The 21186-nt window shown below is 40.6% G+C and overlaps 1 protein-coding gene across 1 annotated transcript in view; it reads right to left on the bottom strand.

The window, feature by feature from the left end:
- Positions 1 to 4220: 4220 nt before the first annotated feature.
- The window catches only part of LOC126108378 (autophagy-related protein 9A), a 167451-nt gene continuing 150485 nt past the window's right edge, over positions 4221 to 21186 (bottom strand). The window contains exons 15-16 of the mRNA XM_049913591.1: positions 18413 to 18634; positions 4221 to 9252 (exon numbers count right to left, since the gene is read on the bottom strand). Coding sequence (XP_049769548.1) covers positions 18419 to 18634 — 216 coding nt within the window. The 3' untranslated portion in view covers positions 4221 to 9252; positions 18413 to 18418. The remainder of the gene's footprint in view (positions 9253 to 18412; positions 18635 to 21186) is intronic.

The raw sequence follows: 21186 nt of genomic DNA, 5'->3' as shown, positions 1-21186 counted from the left end.
GATGTAAGTTGCAGTAGTTACTTGGAGATGATGAAGCTTGCACAGGATAGAGTAGCATGGAGAGCTGCATGAAACCTGTCTCTGGACTGAAGACTACAACAACAACAAAAGCCATGTCATTGTAACATGAATATTAAAACATGAGCTAACATGAAAAATACTATTATTTGTCATCTCACAAAAACAGTATTCCACTATCTCTGCAAGTTATATCTCCAATCTGCTTTGTATCAAGGTTTTGGCAGGATGAGATGTACCATAGGAGGCAGTAAGGTGGCTAAACAAGTAGAGTGGAAGGGCATGCTACAATGCAGTTATGTTATTCCTGATGTTATTTGACAAAGATGTTAAGAATGGATGGATGTACAAAAATAAACACTCTGTCTGTCTCTGCTGGATTTGAGACGGTATGTGCCAAGGTACACTGTACCACCACCTTTGACGGAAACAAAGCAATAAAAGCACATTTTAAGATGTTTAAATTTCAAAACTACACCCCTTCTGCCTCCCTCCTTTTTGTTTTACAAATCAAGCACTTATATAAGATTGTTATGAATTATGAAATTAAAACAATTTAAATTTTGACTACTTAAAAAATCTAAAATTATTGATTGCTTCTGTTTCTTTGTGACACAAAGTAGCCTTCTCTCTCCACAGTAAACAAAATATCAAATGCATTACCACCACCTCATGCACTACCAATGCACTGCCTCAAAATATTAATAACTTCCATAGTTTCTCCACTGTTTGGCACAACTGGGTCATTGTCTTGCTGCATCAAATGATGATGTCCAATGATGTAAATGTAACACAGAATCAAATGTCATTCGTGAAACCACATTAAAAAGATAGCTGGGGCCTAATGTGAGACTTACTGGCAATCATTACAAAATTATGGAAAATAAAAACTAACAAAATATTGCTTAATATACTAACATTGTCAGTCTCTGTAAACAGAGAACAATAGGCACAAAATCTACAGATTGTTGCTGTCAAGGAGGTCACTGGGCTCAGGGAGTCCTGGGTGAAAAAAAAGAGGACAGAAATTATTGTCATTTTACAGAGCAGCCTGAGGAGGAATGTTTACATCTGATGCCAGGTCATACCCACCTAAGACTGTGTGCCTAGTATAGATTAATGTATTTCAATGTGGACATAACGACGACTCGTGAAAGCCCTGCAGAGATGGCAGCCTTCAAAAGTGGCGTTTATTTGTTTAAATGACTGTGAAATTAAAGAAAGTTGTTCTAATATAACACAATGAGTGGAAGGCAGGATGCTACTAGAGTCACTATTATCAGATCATAATTACCATTAAGGCAGTGACTCAACATACTTTTCAATCCTTCCATACACTGCGAACCTACAATACAGGTGGCTGTTTCCCAGTGTGCCTACAGTGAATATCTCGCTTACTGCACTAACGGCACATTACGAGATCGATAACTTTGCTTATAGCCTGTGTTTTCTGCTTTCCTCAGACTGACTTTGAAAAGAATACGAAGCAATTTTTGCAGCAATCTGTATTAAAATCAGTGTTAAAGGTCAGGATAATGTCAAAGAAAACTTAAAATAAGGAAACTTTGTAACACAGAATCATTAAGAATGGGAAAGCATTGTATAGAGACTAGGACTTCTCTCGAGACTGACAAAAATGAATGTAAAAAGTGGGAAAATGTGAAATGCAGGAACATAAAAATGGGGTTTCGCTGTATATATCGGGTGATCAAAAAGTCAGTATAAATTTGAAAACTTAATAAACCACGGAATAATGTAGACAGAGAGGTAAAAATTGACACACAGCCAGCAGTCGCAGCATGTTGACGTTACCTGAAAAGACGTTTTAGTGAAGCTGTATTATCAGAATGGGGAATGTGATAGGTCAGTGTTATGATCCTATCGCCATAGGAAGGGGATTCGAACGGGTAAAGGTCCGTTGACAAATGCAGCTGTGGCGAGAATGATATCAAAGTTCGAAGCCACGTGTTGTTTAGACAATAGACCCCGTAGTGGCCGACCGAGCACAAGGTGTAATGCTGCTGAGGCAGTTCAGGAAAAAATGGAGACTGTAGCGGGTTCGTCTATGCACGGGGAAGTCAGCACTCGTGCAGTCGCACGTCGCACCGGCATTCCATACACTACTGTTTGGTTGGCACTGAGGGGTACCCTCCGATGCTATCCGTACAAAATCCATCGTCATCATTAACTGTTACCTGGCGATTTAGTGAAGCGGAGGGCATTTGCGGTGTGGGAGTTTCAAAAGATGGCGATTGGTTGAGTACGTGTTGTGGACTGACGAAGCTCATTTCACACTCCGAGGTTCTGTCAATGCCCACAACTGGAGAATTTGGGCTACCGAAAATCCTAGAACTGTGGTGTAAACTCCATTGCACGACGAGAAAGTCGCGGTATGGGTTGGATTTACCACATCTACCGTTATCGGGCCTTTTTTCTTCAAGGAAATGCGTGATTCTGGTTTTGTAACTGCTACCGTGACAGGTATGCTGATATGTTACAGAATCGCATCATCCCCAGCCTGGCTGATGAACACTTGCTGGAACGTATGATGTTTATGCAGGATGGCGCTCCACCCCATATTGCTAGACGCGTGAAAAATCTCTCACGCGCATCGTTTGGTGTTCGTGTGCTCAGCCGCCATTTTCGTCTCGCTTGGCCTCCCAGGTCCCCAGACCTCAGTCCGTGCGATTATTGGCTTTGGGGTTACCTGAAGTCGCAAGTGTATCGTGATCGACCGACATCTCTAGGAATGCTGAAAGACAACATCCGACACCAATGCCTCACCATAACTCCGGACATGCTTTACAGTGCTGTTCACAACATTATTCCTCAACTGCAGCTATTGTTGAGGAATGATGGTGGACATATTGAGCACTTCCTGTAAAGATCATCAACTTTGCTCCTGTTATGCTAATTATTGCTATTCCGATCAGATGAAGCGCCATCTGTTGGACATTTTTTGAACTTTTGTATTTTTTTGGTTCTAATAAAACCCCATGTCATTCCAAGCATGTGTGTCAATTTGTACCTCTCTATCTACACTATTCTGTGATTTATTCAGTTTTCAAATTTATGCTGACTTTTTGATCACCCAGTATATTCACAAACTGAACAAGTCAATAACTTGTCGGGCCACCTCCGGCGCCTACGCGAGCAGTCGTCAGGCTCGGCACCGACCGACAGAGTTGCCCGACGTCCTCCCGAGACGTATCACCTGAAATTCTGTCCAATTGGCGCATCTCACAGTCAAAATCCTGAGGTGGTCGGAGGGCTCAGCCCACTTTCTCAGCTGGAGAGAGATCTGGCGACCTCACTGGCCGAGGTAGGACTTGGCGAGCGTGAAGACGAGCATTAGAAACTCTTGTCGAGTGCAGGTGCGAGTGGGGGTGTGAATTGTCTTGCTGAAACTTAAACCAAGAATGGCTTGCCACAAAGGGCAACCAAAATGGGGAGTAGAATATCTTTCACGTACCGCAGCCACGGAATGAAGTGGCACCCCGGACCGTCAGTCCCGGTTGCCGGGCCGCGCGGTGGGTGACAGGTCGGTATCCCACCGCTGTTCGGGGCATCTCCAGACACGTATCTCATTGCGTGGAGTAGAACTGTCTTTAGTAATGTGTCCTGCTTTGAATCAAATCCTGATGACCCGTGAAGACTTGCTCAATTTGTGAACCCCTTTCTCCTCAATACATCATCTGTGTTTTCTGAAATTGGAACCATTTGTTTGTCTCTACAAGTACATCTCATCTACCAGTTTCTGCCCCATTCGGATACTTTCTGTACCTCTCTTTGTTTAGGCTAGAGTGTATTATTAAAAATCAGATGTCAAAATTAAATGAAAACTGCCAGTTTCTCACATCATGTGCAAAATACAAAGGATCTAGGCACCTACGAGAATGCCTACGACTGAAAATTGTCGAGAGCATAAACCGCCCACAAAAATAAGTAAAATTTATGTTTTGCTTCCCGTTCTTGAATAATTGTGCACTGCAACAAACTTGTTATTCTGGAGAAAACTGTAATTACAGTTAAAATTCGTCTACATCTTATAGTCGAGAACAGTAAAGAGCATTACCTATTGCCGATGCGCGGGATGATTTCCACAGCCCCCTGGAGACTTCGTCTGTATCGGACGGGTTAAACAGTCGTGGTCTGGGAAAGCGGGACGGTGTGGAAAGCAATCGTTAAGAAAGTCACACGGGAAAAGAAAAACCACGCATTTTAATGAACACTTGCCATCTTAAATATATGTACATATAAAACGCCTGCACGTTTGTACTTGCCGGCCGAAGCCTCTCACTTACTAGACGACAGCCTTACGTGTGAGTTTAAAAATACACAGCGTAAGTAAGCGCGCGCACACGCTAAAAATATCGAAAAATCTGTTTGTGTACATAAAAGTAGATTAGTCAGTGCCTCGCAGATACTGTGCAGAATTTCATTCGGACACTACACGAACGAAAATTTTTTCACCTGGGTGCTTCACACAGGCAGCAGTGGCTTTTGAGGATCTTCCAGTTGTGAATTTGTGGCCTACTACATTCGTGACGTTTTGAGATGTCACTGTACTCGAGCATTCCTCGTCAATTATCCCCAATACAAACTGTATTACTATCGACAACACATTTAAATTATACCCATTTGCCGTCGGGCAAACACAGAAGACAGAGACGTAAAGTAAGTGATCGACCTTTTGACCTTTATTTGTAAATATTGTGAACATTAAGTTGACTTTAAACTGCTCTTAAGAAACACTAGATATCTTAGAATAAGATATTTAAAGTTAAACATGCAAGTATTTCTTTTGTTTCCTTCACAGACCACTGAAGAAACCTAAGACTGTTATAGGAATGACATTATGTAAGTCTCTAAGGTGCTGTTTGATTTTTTTTTTTTAATTTGTGACTACATTTGGTCAAAGATCTTAGTCCAGCACTTGTTGTACGTATGCTGTGGATATGGGAAAATTTTGGATGAAAAGGAATGTTTCATAACTGCAGTAAAATTGCACGAAATATTTACAGCTTTCTGGTAACAGTAAGAGTTATACATACAATCAAAAACGTAATGTTTACAAATAATGTTTAGCCAAGTAGAGACAGATGCACAGGGTGCCAATGACTGACAAACACTCAAGGAAAAAAACAAAGTAAAATGACAGAGTTATAGTTGGTTGAAACACTTAACGTAAAAAGGCCACAGTCGCTGTGCTCTTTCTACAAGTATTACCCTCGAAACAAGATATAACAAAAAATTTCAATATTTTTATGTTTTTCAGTTCGTCTTGTTTGTTCAAAACAGAATTTGGTTCTTTAGCAGCTTCTCTTCCATGCCTTATGTAAAATAACAGCGTTATCTTTAGTTTTATCCAGTACAAATTTTTCACTAAGGTTTGTTTGCGATTCTTTGTCACTCTATTTTCAGTGTTCCTTGGACAGATGTCTATAATTGGCAATCCATGCATCTAGTCCTGTACATCTAAACATTATTTCTTTACAAATATTATAATTTTGACATTGTTTTATATATAAATTCTGCTGTTAACAAATAACTCTCAGTATTGTTTGTATTTTTACGAAAATTTTCAAATATCCTTTTCATCTGAAACTTTCCATTATCCATGACATGTATGGCAGGTGGTGGATATGACTTTTGACTGAAACCAACTGCACATTAAAAAATAAATCAAACAGGGGCTTACAGTATTAAGTGATGTCATTGCTACAATTTATCAAACTAGTCAAACACAGCATTAAGACTTATGTGAAAGATGTTTTATTATGAAACAAAAATGAAACTCAGTAGTGAAGAGGGAGTAAGTGTTGTACATCTACAAAATAAACAGTACTTCACTGTTTGTTTCTTTTGGCTGATTGGTTTAACTGCCGCCCTGCCCCATTTGCTTCTATAAACACATTAAATTTCATTAACTGACACATCACAGATGAAGAGCAGTAATTCATATGTGACCCTTTCTCTATCACTAACTGAAAAACCTCGTGACTACCTGTTTTTGTGAACCATCTGACACTAGAGAGCTATTTCGAAATTACAGGACAAAGCTGAAGGTGCATTTAATGCAGAAACGAGCCCGACTTGCTGAAAAATATGTTGTCGGTCGAGTTGTTTGTATGTCTGTGGGCCATGGGGGGGGGGGGGGGGGGGGTGAAGATCCTCTGCACTGGCAAATAACACGACACGACACGTGAGGTGGGAGCAAAGTGTCGTGCAGCTGCACCTGCCACATATACCGCAACATAATTGAGTGTAGTGAATGTGAAATTTTGCACAGTACTTTTTCTTTTTTTAAAAAAAATCACAGCATTTCAGCCTACAACTACTGCACTACAGCTAGCCGATTAATCATTAAAGTTGCCTCATTTCTTCCACACTCATTATTAAGCATACAGAAAGACTAAGGGGATAGGAACACAAGAGAATATGTACCACACAACTCTCAACGACAAAGTATTAACATCCGTTATTACAAAACATTTCTCTGTTGCCATCTGTAAATGTGAAACACACACACCCAGTTATTAATTAAATCTTACAGTGCCATCCACAAAAAAAAAATTAAGTTGAGGCAAGTTGGTAATACTACATTGTAAGTATATACACTGAACACAGTTCAAAACTTAAAGTGGAACAAAATGAAACAGAATACAATACAATAATAATAATAATAATAATAATAATAATAATAATAATAATGAGTCATGTCCATAAAAACAGTCATATGAAAACCCCTTTAAAAACTCTTACGTTAGAAACAGTGCACGAGAAAAATTAATCACAGCAAGCTTCCAATACCCTCCTTTCACCGATTTACCACAAATGCCGACCAGAAACGTAAGATTAACAGGTATGTGTACAAACGACACGAAATGAAGTAGCCGCGATTGTGCCAGCCGTAATATTCATTTGTGCATAAAAATATTGCAGCTGTGTACAGGAAGTCAAACATACAAATAGCGCATCACAGGAGAATCACTTTGTAACCTCTCAACGAACATCATCTGTTCAAAATCTTATCCGATGCAAGGTATTCCAAACACAACTCTGTCACATTACATCACCACAGTGGGAAATGTGGAACCAAGTGCTGTTCAGTAATCTGCAGTGAATAGTTTCTCCAAACTTCAAAGTGCCGCACAAATTAGACAGAGCTTTGCAGTGCATGTTCTGGCAATGTGATGTACGCACTAGGCACCTATAGCATTAGGCAAAAATATTGCAGTAGTCACATTTGTACAGAGGTGTAAAACTTTCTCGGTGTCTGTGTTGTGTAACATCCGAGCTCAAACTCCAGCTTTCAAAGATGCGCGCCATTTCCTTCATCAGAAGGTGGGACTGACACCACCACCATGTTTCACACAATTCCTTAGCCTTTTATGGCCAGTATTTCAGTGCTCGGTGAATTTTGTAACACCTCGTTTAAGGAGCAAGAGAGCAATTGTCATTTGGGGAACACGGATAAATTGGCAGTAACAATGATGGCGCCCTAGGGCTAGAGAACCACCAAATTTGTTTCTCCGACACTGTGGTTCCATCTGAAGCCGAACTTTATTGTGCTATGATGAGCAGAGGGACCATTAAAATTCAAAACAAAAAAAGACAGTTTTAACAGAAAAGAAGAAGCATTGATGTTAGCCACATTGTGGGACTGGGTGCCAAATAAAACAAACACCCCAAGCTCCTAAATACACAGACCGTGAGATGCCGTGACCTCGGGGAAGCAGCCGAGTGTCACGGCCTGACCATTGCACTGGTACTTATAAACAGTTCAACTTGCAGAGTTCATTTAATTTGTAACCACTATCTCAGCCTCAACCCTCTGATAATATCTCGGACATTACAAGGCAAAATATTAAGCACAAAAATGCCAGTTTAATGTTTTGTTTGGAGCGTTTCTTTTGTGTTACAGGAAAGCTGGACACTGAAGAAGAAAGAAGGAGACAAAACTAAAACATTCATGATATGAATTTGGATGAGAATAGTGAAAATAAAATGGATGTGTGAAGTGAAGAACAGTAACGTAATGGAAAGGCTAAAAGAACAAAGAACTCTACTAAACCCAATTGAGAAAAGTAATGCAGACGGGTGGGGCAACACTGCAAGGAAAAGGGCATTCTCTCAATATTTATCAGAAGTGCAGCAGAAGGACACGAGAAGACAGAAAGGAGAAGGCTAAAAATGCCTGATTAAGTGAAAGAGGAAGTCTCAGAATACAAAACTACTTACTCTGGAACAGGATCATATGGAGACTGCAATGCTTTCAGGAACCTGTTAATAGGCGGAAAACCTGATGATGATGCTCTGTTTATAGTGCCCGATCCCACATTTCACCGACGTCTGTTAAATTTACTGGGTCACATCCAAATTCCTATGACCTTTTTTGTTACAGAGTGTGATGAAGCACAAGATAAGATCTTCATATCCTCAATGAAACAAAAGATCTCTTCTCATGCTTCATCTCACTGGAAGTCTGCAATAAAAGACTGATACAAATTCAGATGTGAAGTAATGATTTTAACAGGGAAAGCAGCTACAGTGGCACTAGACGCGGACCATATGCAGAACGTCAGAAGTAGAAACTCAGTTTCATAGGAAAGATGTAGTACTGGGTGTGATCAGCCTGTATTGCTTTCATTCTGTAATCCTGACTTGAGGGCACAGGGGAGAAAGATTTACTCCATTCAATGTCTCTCCAGCTCCCAAGGGAGGAGACAGGGAATATCTCCAGAAGCTCCAGCTCTACCCCGAATGTGCGATACGGACAGAACACTGAGACAATTTTACACGCAGTTGCTGAAACGACATCTGTACACAGTTTATGTGGGTGTACCTACAGAAAATAAAATAATAATTATTTGTGTCGCCTGTGAGACAGGAAAAGTTTTTCTCGAGACACGGATGGGCAAATAAGCTGGCAGTCGGGATAAAAATTGTCACTCAAAGCTTTACAGTTTTTTAAGTTTCCAAACACGGGTCGTCCCCACTTCTACCCCAACTCTGTAATCAGCTCCCACACACCAGTTGCCACCAGTTCGACCCGTCGGGCAGCAGACAGAGAGGTGCCGTCGACCTGCAGACCGCGGCGGCAGTGCGTCCGACAGCACCAAAGCGGGAGGCGGAGGTGTGGAGCACGCCCTGCAGCCACGTAGGGCGGGACCTCCGCAATCCGTGACTTCCGAGGCCTCAGAGGAAGACCGTCTACACGTCCTGCAGTGCCTGAAATGCAGAATAATTTCATGTACAGGGGAGAGGAAAGGGAGGGAGGCGGGGCAGGGCAGTGGGGGTCATCACGGGGAGCGTGAGTCCATCACAAAAAATGTACACAGAATGTTTCTCAAAGTAATTTAATACGGACAGTAATGGTAAACGTAGAAGTCTAAAGCTGTTTGCCGAGGAAATTCTGGTAAATGATGCGAGCAGCTTTCGGTAGCAAATGAGAATGTCAGTAAGTACAAGATGGGGCAAATAAAAATGGCCCAGATGAGTGGATACGACTGGCAGCATTAACGGAAGAGGAAAAAACCTACAGATACTTCCGACACCGTGGAACGACTGCCCATACGACTCTGACAGAGTCGTTAGCAGAAGTCAGTCTGGTAGTGGCCCTAGCTGGCCACTCCGGTCACCCGATCTGTCAGTGTGCGATTACTTCGTGTGGGGAGCTCCGAGTCCGAGGTGTATCGAAATGACACTCGTAGCCTTCCCACAACTGCAGCAGAACATTTCAGATGACACTTTAGCGATACAAGCAGTTCAGATACGATCTAGCTTCGACAACTTGCTGACCAGAGCCCAAAAGTGCCAACTTTCAATATCTGCTATAGTCAGGGTAGTACTGTATATCTTTTCTTCTGTCGTGTTTCTTTGTATCCGGAACTCTGTTCTCGGGGTCACTTTCATTTGCCCCACCACATATATGGGCAATGCAGTGGGGGAGTAACTTATGAAAAGTCACATAAAATGATAAAGCATGAAGATAACATGACTAATAAATGTATGGAACAAAATATTACTGCAGAAGTATGAACTAAAAGAAAATAAACAGGATAATTAGTACGAATAAAATGATTAAGAATACATCCGATATATGGGACAAAGAAAATATGTGACTCGATAAATTAGAAGCTTTAGATTTAACAGACGACAGTGATGTGAATCCGAGGCAGTGACAATATTCGAAACAAAGTTTCAAGTAATAAATAATGCTAAGTTAAGGCAAATATTTCTGTTGTTAAATAAACCATACCAAATGTAGACTTACACGTTGTTTAAAGTAACAATAACATAACATAACATGCATTAAAAAACAAATGCCACACTATACAAAACAGTACCAAAAGAAGAACAAAAACGAAAGGGAAGATTTGTACATCAAAAGTATCTGTAGGGAGAAATAAAGGGAGTTTTACGATGTTGAGTCTATCTTGTAAAGACAAATTTCTATTTAACTGTACCGGTACTGGAAATCATTACTATTTGTGTAAGCGTACGAGAAAAGCTGGAAATGTCAATGTGGGGAAACGAGTGTACGGCCAAAGCTGAAGGTAGTATGTTTACATTATAAGGATACAAAGAAATGTGTTAAAAGGAAATGTCAGTGTGTCACTGCTCCATTTTGTGAAATTGTTTTGCAGTGAAATGCAAAGGTATCACACACAATCAAATTATGTCCTCAGTAACAACAGATTGCGCAGAAGGCAACGGTAAGGCAAATCGGCGCCGCGAGCTGTGTAGTATGCGGTACTGTTTCCCTGTCCTTTGTTCTTCTGTGCTTCATCGTTCTCCTTCTCTTCTGTGTGCCTTTTTCTGCCACTCTGTCCTCTCTCTGATAAGTAGTAAGTGTGGACGTGCAGAAATTTATTGAAAATAACCTCACAATAACATGGAGAATTTATTTACAAGTATTGCTGAAAAGCAAAAATTCTTCTAGTTTTTATGAAACGGAAGCTGAAATTAATTGTTTCTAATTTGAGAGTACTTTTCAAAGTAATGGCAGTATATTTTGTATTTCTGTTCTGTCAGGGGTCAAAGGAGTTTATATGTTTGAATAGCGACTGAATTTAGGAAATTATTATGCTTTATCAATGACATTAAGGTATATATGGGAAATACTATGATTTGTTTAAGAGAATGTGGATATGTTCATAGTTAAGAAATTGGAGGCAGCAAGTGAAGCTTGTTCATTTATTGTCATATTGTAGGGCTGTAGCCACCAAATGTAATATGATTATTAATGGGGAAACTGAAGTATTACTAATAATGTTGCGAGTAGAGAACTTGCAACTGGAATTTCAAGTATTTTGACGACTTTGTTATTTCGATTACACACTGAAATGAAAGTTGATTCGAGAAGGGAGGTTGTGTACAAGACCAGGCAAGTAATGAAATTTTGAGAGCTACGTTTTATACGAGAACTGTTTGAGTAAACTGGAATAATGCTGAAAATGCTTACAATAAGAAGGCGAAAGTTTTGAATACGTCCTACACAGTTATGGCAATGGTATGAAAAGGATAGTTGCTACTCGCCATATAGTGGAGATGCTGAGCCGCTGATAGGCACAATAGAAAGACTGTCAGAAAGTAAGCTTTTGGCCTTATGAAACGAATATGAATACCTTGCTTTCAGAATGATTTTTATAATGGGAGTCTGATGATGATGATGATGATGAATGTTGATATGAAGTATATATAATATTGAAGAATGGTGGTGATACTGATGACTATCATGATGGTGGTGGTGATACCAGTGTTAGTATTCTTGACTCTGAATTGTGGTAGTTCGCATTAATTATGTCAAGTGATATGTATTTACAGCAATGCTTGAGATAAGTTTGTGATGGTCTGACTGTATGTCACATGATTATAAGAAGTGCCTTTGAGAAGAAGTAATTACACTCATGCTCATAAATTAAGGATAATGATGATACATGATGAGACAACACTCTGGTGGGCAGTTTGAGGGATTAAATCACCTCGGGGTATGACCGTGCGGTGCATTTGACCTGCGGTCGTCGCACGGTGGTGCTGGCAGCAGTCCACGTACGCAGAGGTGTGTTCGTGCATGTCAGAGTACAGAGCAGTGAGTAAGTGTGCAGACATTTTCAGACGTGCTAATGGCGACGGTGTGTTTAAAATGGCTCAAAGAACACATATTGATGTCGTTATGAGGGGTAGAATACTAGGGCGACTGGAGGCTGGGCAAACACAGCAGGTCGTGGCGTGGGCCCTCCGTGTGCCACAAAGTGTGATCTCAAGATTACGGCAACGATTCCAGCAGACGGGAAACGTGTTCAGGCGCTACAGTACGGGACGTCCACAGTGTAAACCACCACGAGAAGACCGATATCTCAACATCAGTGCCCGCAGATGGTCACAGAATACTGCAGGTAGCCTCGCTCGGGACCTTACCGCAGCCACCGGAACAGTTGTCTCCAGACACACAGTTTACAGATGACTGAACAGACACTGTTTATTTGCCTCGAGATCTGCAAGGTGCATTCCACTGGCTTCTGGTCACAGGAGAGCCCGTAAAGCCTGGTGTCAAGAACAAAGTACACGGTCATTGGAACAGTCGTCCCAGGTTATGTTCACGGACGAGTCTAAAGTATAGTCTTAACAGTGATTTTCGCCGTTTTTTCATCTGGCGTGAACCAGGAACCGGATACTGACCCCTTAAGGTCCTTGAAAGGGACCTGTATGGAGGTCGTGGTTTGATGGTGTGGGGTGGGATTATGATTGGTACACGTACACCCCTGCATGTCTTTGAGAGAGGAACTGTAACAGGTCAGGTGTATTGGGACGTTATTTTGCACCAGTATGTCTGCCTTTTCAGTGGTGCAGTTGGTCCCAGCTTCCTCCTGACGGATGATAACACACAGCACTACCGAGCTGCCATCGTGGAGGAGTACCTCAAAACGGAAGGTATCAGGCAAATGGGGTGGCTTGCCGGTTCTCCAGACCTAAACCCTATCGATCACGTCTGGGATGCTCTCGGTCGACGTGTCGCTGCACGTCTTCAAACCCCTATGACACTTCAGGAGCTCCAAGAGGCACTGGTGCAAGAATGGGAGGCTGTACCCCAGCAGCTTCCCGACCACCTGACCCAGAGTATGCTAACTGTTTTGCTGCCTGTGTAAGTGTACACAGTGATCATATCCCGTATTGATGTCGGGGTACATGCACAGGAAAAGTGGCGTTTTGTAGCATGTGTTTCCGGATGGTTTTCTCAACTTATCACCAGTACCGTGGTCGTACAGATCTGTGTCGTGTGTGTTCCCTATGTGCCTGTGCTATTAGTGCCAGTTTTGTGTAGTGCCACGTTGTGTGGCACCACATTCTGCAATTATCCTTAATTTATGAGCACGAGTGTACATAACTGTATGAATATGCATATTACTGGAATTAATTTTTTTTGCACTATTTGTAAAATATATTTTTCATGCTTTTAAAATAATGTGAAGATGTATAAAGAAGTATATGTATGAAGGATGTTCAAAAACTAATGCGACTTTTTTGGGAAAGCAGGTTCGTTTTATTCAGGGTTCCAATACACTATATTATTCCCCAGTCTTTCAACTATGAGAACCTATCTTTCAAAACAATCTCCATTCAAAGCAATGGCCTTACACCACCGTACCGGGAGAGCCTTTACGCCTGCACAGTACTACTCTACTGGTCGATGTCTGAGCCAATATCTCGCTGCACTAATAACCTCCTCCGCTTCCCGCAGAGTGCACCCTTCACTGAACCAAACAGATGGAGGTCAGAAGATGAGAGATTTGGGCCGTAGGGTGGCCGGGAGGAACAGTACAATTAATTACTGTGAGCTGCTCTCAGTTGCGCGAACGTGTGCGAGGGCTCGCGTCGTTACGGAGAAGGAGAAGTTCGTCTGCATTTTTATGGTGACGAATGCATTGCAGGAGTCAAAGCTGCGTGTGGCGGGCCAGAGTGCAGCAGATCTGACAGATTGGCGTGACCTCGCTGTGACAGTGACAGGTGCCTCACCCGACGACTCACCGTGCTCTCGTTCACTGTCAGCTCTCCGCAGACATTCTGCGAGTGCCTACAAATGTCAGCGATGCTCTGGTTTTCGGCAAAAAGAAGATTGATGACAGCTCTCTGCTCGGAAAGCATCTCCATTACAGACGTCACTTTGGAGGCAATGTATAGTGCCACTAGCTCTTGGAACTATGTGAAACCGAGGGCTGAAGTAGGAATATTCCAAGATGTCCCACAAAAAATTCTGAATTTTTTCAACTGAAACTGGCCGAGAGGGGAGCGGGGGGGATGTGGCATTACTTATTGAATGCTCTTCACATTACAGTAAGAAGTATTTGAGAAACTACAAATTTAAAGAGTCTTTATGCAAAGACAAATGTAATTTTTTTCCTTGTGGAATTTCTCCTTCACACACCTAGGAAGCTACCATTTTCAAGTTTTATATGTAATGTAAGGGATTTATGTTCTGCAAGATTTTATCTCTCCATAAATTTTGCCACGAGATGATCATCTTGCCAACTGTGTGAAGGTTCTTAACACAGTTACATTTTGGATTTTAAGTAATGACAAATTGGACAAAGGTTAGTTTAACTGATATGTGAAGCAGATATCCCAGGTTCTGGTGTCTAGTTACAAAATTTATGAACATAGTGCAACTGATCTGAACATAAAAAGTTTTCTTATATTAAAGTGGATACACCAGGTAACTATCTTAAATCACCCAGCAAAGTCACGTATGGTATTTCTAGATGAGTAGATGTGGAATAGTCCACAATAAAGTAATGAGTGACAACAACATTCAAGATTTACTGGAAGTAGCAAAATCACTGCTTCCAGAACTGAGGAATTTTGAGTCTACATTTGGTATGATTTTACTATGCTACATTGCCTGTTTAAGTGTGAGAAGTTTATTTTTGTGATTATTCGTTATGTGTGTTTATGCTAACGCGTGTGATGAGCCCATTTTGAGTTTTGAAGGGGAATAACATAGCGGACAGTAGTGTTTGGGCGGTGTACTGAGTAGTTCAGTAAAATTCTGTTTCCTCTACATATCAAATATTCCATTACAGTGTCTACTTAGATATACGTGGTTAGCTACTGAGGATTTATCAAAGTGCTTCAGCCTACTCTTTGCGTCGTGTACAGAGTTTTCCTGCGATTTTGACTACGTAGGACGCAGGGCGGCTATTTCACTGTAATTTACATATTTCTCTGTCAGCATGTACACGCTGAGGGGGGGAGGGGGTAGACAAAAAACCACGTTTTGGAAAGATCTTTGACATACTGCAACATGTACGCTGCATATTTTCATATTATGAAAGTACATATTCGAATTCCACCAAACACAGCATGTTAGTGTCGAAAGTATTGAAACTGAGATTGCAATGCACTTTTGTAAGCCAACCATAGCTCATGTCACATGATCTCACCAGTTGATTACAGCACATATTCAGAGCATAGGACATGTGAGTAGTCAGCCAATAGCAACATCACTATTAAGCAGCACAAACACACAAATAGGAAAAATTAATGGTTTACATTAATATACATAGTACAGCTACAAGAAAAGCTAAGATTTCATACATAATATTGGCCTTTATCGCATGTGTTCCACTTTAAGATACGCCAGTCAAATGTGCTAGCAAAATTTTAAATAATGACATAAATGTCTGGTCTTCTGGGCTCAAAATTCTTCTACGTGGCTTGCCCTCAACTTGTTAAGCTTTAAATTGAAATCAAATGCTCTACAATTCCAGAAATTCAAAGTACATTTGCACACGTAACGTAACGCATCTTGCATGAAATGAAATCTTCTTTGATAGTAATGTTTTTCAAAACACCATTCACAACATTTTTCTACGACCGGTTAGAATTCTTTTCAGCAATTGTCAGAGAGCACCAGAAAACTGTGTTGCTGTGCATGCGCAGCTACGATGACATGTATGTTTGAACGTATATAGCATTAAGAGCTCTAAATTACATCATAAATGAAAAAGGACATCAGAGGATACACCAAGAGCATCAAAATTTTGTAAACCAAACTAAAATGCATAATTTGACTTAAAGAGCACATTTGTATGTCTAGATTCAGGCCCAAACATGATATTAAGATTTTCAATGTGGTTTTCAGGATGCAAGTTTTCTTGGAGTGCCAGTACAGTATTATTTCATGTTTGGTTCTTTTTTATGGCATAATGCCATACATGCCACAAGATAAAAATGTGCACTCAGAATTCAGCAAACAGTCCACACTAACTATTAGTATTTCAAACAAACTGACTGTCTCCGGACAAAAGATTAATACAAGCCAAATTTCTTTAGGAAATTCACAAAAACAACTTCATTGTTCTACAAGGCAATTAATGCCCCACTGCCAAAAACCTGGAGATAAAATAAAATAAGAAAACTGAAACTATTATCATATTTTAGCCTTCCATGACTATGTGAATGTATTTTAATTCACTTGTTAGCTCCAGGCCACAGAAATCCATTTTGTTTTCATTTGATGTGACAGCTGTAAACAAAGAGGAAACAGCAAAATCACTAAATGTAAACGCGGGTTATGTGGAGACAACCCCCTACCCACTACAATTCAGACTGCTCTCCACATGCGCAAATCTGGCAGCTAAGGTGCGACAGAAAAATTTTCCCGGGTAGCATCTGGCTGCTTGTTGCTATTGCTGATAACAGCTAACAGCCACACTTCACACAGCCAGACGTGAGAGAAGGTACTGCTCACACGTGACTCAACTGCGCACGTGTGTGACCCGCTGGCAACTGCTCAAACGAACATAATCTAAACCGTTGTGACATCACGTTCATTGGAAACTGTTTATTGTTAAGAAGTAGTGCATAGTGTTCTTCCTATAACCTTTGACACATTTTGCTGTTGGCAGATGCTTGTCCATGCACTGTGTTGTAAATAGCCATTTCCTTTGTTACTTAAGTTTTATTTTGGTTTTTTCTCTCGTTTATGTTTTATTGATGCAGTATTATTCTGCAGTATCGGGCTAAAGTATCTTCCAGAGTATCAGTTTTTACCAGTCAAAACTAGAAAGTATAGAACAATGAAAAATTCCCAGTTTTATATCAGATGAAAAAAATTCCCGGTTTCTTCCCAGATTTCCCGGGGAGTATACACCCTGTCTGTGTTCTGTTATTGGAGTTTACTGTGCGAGACAAGTGGGGTCAAAGTTTGTTGTTTGTGGAGAAAGATATTTTTATATTGGTATTTCTAAATACAATAGAAATTTTTTGAATTTTTTGTGATGGGATTCCAAAGTAGGAATTGTTCGTGAAAATTTATAAGTCAACAGCTTCTTTCTTGTAGTGCTTCTATTATTGATGTTGGTCTGTATTTTGTTGAGCAGTTTGTCAATCGACTTTTGGAAAAATATCATGCTCACAATTCTGGAGAAACAGGCCAGACAAGCACGAAAGCTGTTGTTCGATCAGGTTAACGACTTTTGCATAAAGCATATTGACAAGAATAAATAACACACAGATAAATGGTAAAGGTAACTAAGTATTGGTAAATGAAGATCAGTTTAGTTTTAGGAAAGGTAAAAGCACCAGGGAGCTAGTTCTGATGTCGCCAACAATAACACAAGCGAGGCTAATGAAAAATCACAACACATTCACAGGATGTGTCGCAACCTTGAAAAAAGCATTTGACAATGTAAACTGGTGCAACTGTTCAAAATTCTCAGAAAAATGTAAGCAAGCTATAGGGAAAGATGGTTAATATAAGGTGTGTGTTCAAGTCATAACATGTGATTTTTTTCCTCACAAGCTAATCATAAAAAAACCACGAAACACGTGTGTCTTCTAGACGCAATCTCTCTGCAGTCTTACACATTTTTGACGATGACGATGCCGTATTCTGTAGCCACACACGAAAATTGTATCCACATCTCATCCACCATCAGTGTCGACAAAAAGGGAGTTCCATTCCTGCCGTCGTCATGCGTCAACATTGGACGACAAAATGTCACACGCGCAGCCTTGTCGGCTGCAGTACCCAGATGGAGGACATTTTTCGTCATTTTAAGTATCAAAAACAGACCTCATTTTACCACTAGAGTTCCGCGCGCCATACAGTGCCTCTGCCTCATCACAAACTCACTACAAGTGCACACGTATTTTAAAACGAACTGAATATTCATATCTGTTTCCAGTATTTAAGAAGAGAAATTGGAGGTGCTCCAGAATTGGTGAAGCAAAGACCACGTGGAAACACAGAAAAGAAGAAACAAAATGATGATAGGACCTGTATTAAGACATCAAGAAATAATTTCAATGGTGTTACAAGGAGTTGTAGAAGATAATCGGGAAACTGGTGACAGGAAGGATCCGGTGTCCCGCACGTTCGCCGTACCCGGTACTACGAAGGAGGTCCGTGGCCGTGGAGATGGCCGCGACTGCCCGGGTCCAGCAGCGGGGTGGTCTCGACGCTGCGCGGGGAGTGCGTCGTCCAGAGGTCGGGCGCGCTGCTCTGCTGGTAACCTTCTCCGGCTCCCACCCCCACTGTGCCGGAGGCCGCTCCCCCACCTCCGCCGCCGACTCCGACTGCCGCCTCTAGTCGACCTCCCTGGTGCACCTGCGGGCATACGAATGAACACTACACTTGTCTGTTTGTAAGAAGTGGTCTCGGGTACTCATTTAGAACGCTTGACGGCAATTTTCGTGTTACTCTACGACCTCTGTATATGATCAGATTTGTTTATTACAATCACTGTTTGTTTTCCAAGGGTTTTGTCAAATAAGTGCGCAAATAGAGTTTATCAAATTGAACCTCAATTTCGAAGCAGCTCTCTCTTAGTGTTTCGTGTCGGAATTCTTTCATTCACTAATTGGAATGGCCACCGGTGCAGACGGAGCATGTCTCACATTGAGCTTAGCACTGTATGACAGGGGGAAAAGAAAATGAGATGCTGGGCCAGGGAACAGCTAAAATTGAAAGATAAATATAACCACGAAACTCTGCTAAAGAAAATATTACATTCATACCTGATTACATACACTTTCTCTAAATGAACTCTTAATAACTTTTACTGTTACATAATAAATTGCACAAATGTGAAGGCTGTCAGTTCGACTAAATACGTAGAGATTACAATTACGACAGCTTAAATTGGAATTGTCACAAAGAAAGTGTTGTAGGGGAGGCGAATAAATGACTGTTTTATTGGCAGAACAGTTAGATCATACAACTGGGCTACTAAAAGGACTGCCTACTCTACACCTGTCCGTCTTCTTCTATAATATTCCCATGCAGTATGGGATCCTTACCACATAGGATTGATAGAGGAGATCAAAGAAAGTTCATAGAAGGGCAGCTTATTTTGTATTATCATGAAATAGGGGAGAGAGAGTTACAGGGGCTAGGTTGGCTATCATCAAACCAGAGCCATATTTCAGTGTGGCACAATCTTTTTGTGAAATTTTGATCACTAACTTTCTCCTATGAATGTGAAAGTATTTTGCTGATGTCCACCTACATAGGAAGAAATCATCATCGTAATGAAAGAAGATAAATCAGAGCTCACACGGAAAGATTTAAGTGTTCCTTTTTCCCCGTACTGACTGAGAATGGAATGGCAGAAAAAAATAGACTGAAAGTGGTCCGATGAACTTAAACGTTAATTGCAGAGAAGCCATGTAGATATAGATGAACTTGTTAGTATTACTTTACCCTCACATTGAGAATGAAGAAACTGTTATGCAAAAATTTATTCTAGTTTTCTCAACAATTACAACTTTGTGAGATTTATGTCTACTGGAGCAGATCTCAAATACAAGTGACATCATTATGGAAACATATGATGCAATAAATGATGTATTAAAAGAAAATACTATTTTGTTCCTATCTCGCTTGAACGTAATGTGTAGAATATTTCATATTTTTTCTTTGTTTTGAATTGGAAAATGTCAGACACATGTAATATTTGATTTTTATACATTTAATCCTTTGATCTTAGTTTGCAGAATTGTGGAAACTCACAATACAAAGAGGTAACCTGAAATAAAAGTTCTCCCATACTCAAGATATAACATCCATCCTGTCCTTATCTTCTAAGTCTGGCAAGCCAAATAGGGAAAAAAAGAAAGTGTGAGGGAATTCTGCTGGAGATCAAGAAAAATGCCACACATTCTCTCAAAAGGAGAACGGGGGAATAAACTTTTAAAAAAGGCTTATTCAACTATGATGTAATCAGTAACACTCAGTGTATAAAATTTTGCATCTGTTCACAGTAATAAATTTGTTGTATTACTTTCATGACTCATATTTTTATTGAGATTGGCTCAACTGAAGCTGAACAAAATCTGTTTCAAAAGCTAACTTTTTTGTGGGTTCATTAAGTAAAGCATAGTCCAGTACCAATGTATGATTAGACGAACGTGGGAAACTTCCCATAACAATCTCCAACTTCGCCAACAGAATCAACTTTATGCACCCAGAAGTACACTGAGGTAATGCTCATCTCTCCAAATTGTCACACTATTGCGCAACATGCCAATGCCAAAAAAATCAGATGCAGTTACTTCTGTGACAGCTTACACAGGCGTTCAACGGTCCAAATGTCACATCTTTTTCCTGTGTCTTCTAGCACAGAAAAGGGTTCTATTTTTGAAGCCCAGCCACTTTGAAGCCTTTTGCGCGTAAAGAGTTTTACTTCAGTTCTTTGACAGATCTCAAACTGTAAAATTATGTTGAAAGAAAGCATAATTTTCCTTAAAAAAAAAAAAAAAAAAGGGGGAGAGAGAATTTAAAAAAAAATCCCAGAGGTGAGTTCTCGAGCAGTTTCCCATGAAATTCACTTCTGTATTGAAAAGTGTGGAGTATGCTGGCATGCAAGAGGTATGCTGTGACTGGGGAAATACTAGTTTGTTTCCTTCCTGCCCGTTTTGCTGGTAAATTGTCTCATCTTCTCCAAAAAATCTTTGAAACCCATGTTGGATGCTGCTTTATTGTTAGTCTTCTGCACAAAAGATGAGATTAAGATAAATAAAACTGAAGCAGATTGTAATTATAGCAGCGGTGTCTGTAGCAGCAATATTAGTGACGAAAAATTGGAGCTGACTGCAGAGTACCTCTTCTTCAGACTGTTTCCAGTTGGATATTTCTCCATCCTATCCACAATCATCGAA

The sequence above is a fragment of the Schistocerca cancellata genome, chromosome 11 (assembly GCF_023864275.1).
Source record: "Schistocerca cancellata isolate TAMUIC-IGC-003103 chromosome 11, iqSchCanc2.1, whole genome shotgun sequence".
In the NCBI taxonomy this organism is placed as follows: Eukaryota; Metazoa; Arthropoda; class Insecta; order Orthoptera; family Acrididae; genus Schistocerca; species Schistocerca cancellata.
The sequence above is the reverse complement of the archived record's forward strand: the minus strand, read 5'-3'. Positions and strand labels throughout refer to the sequence as shown.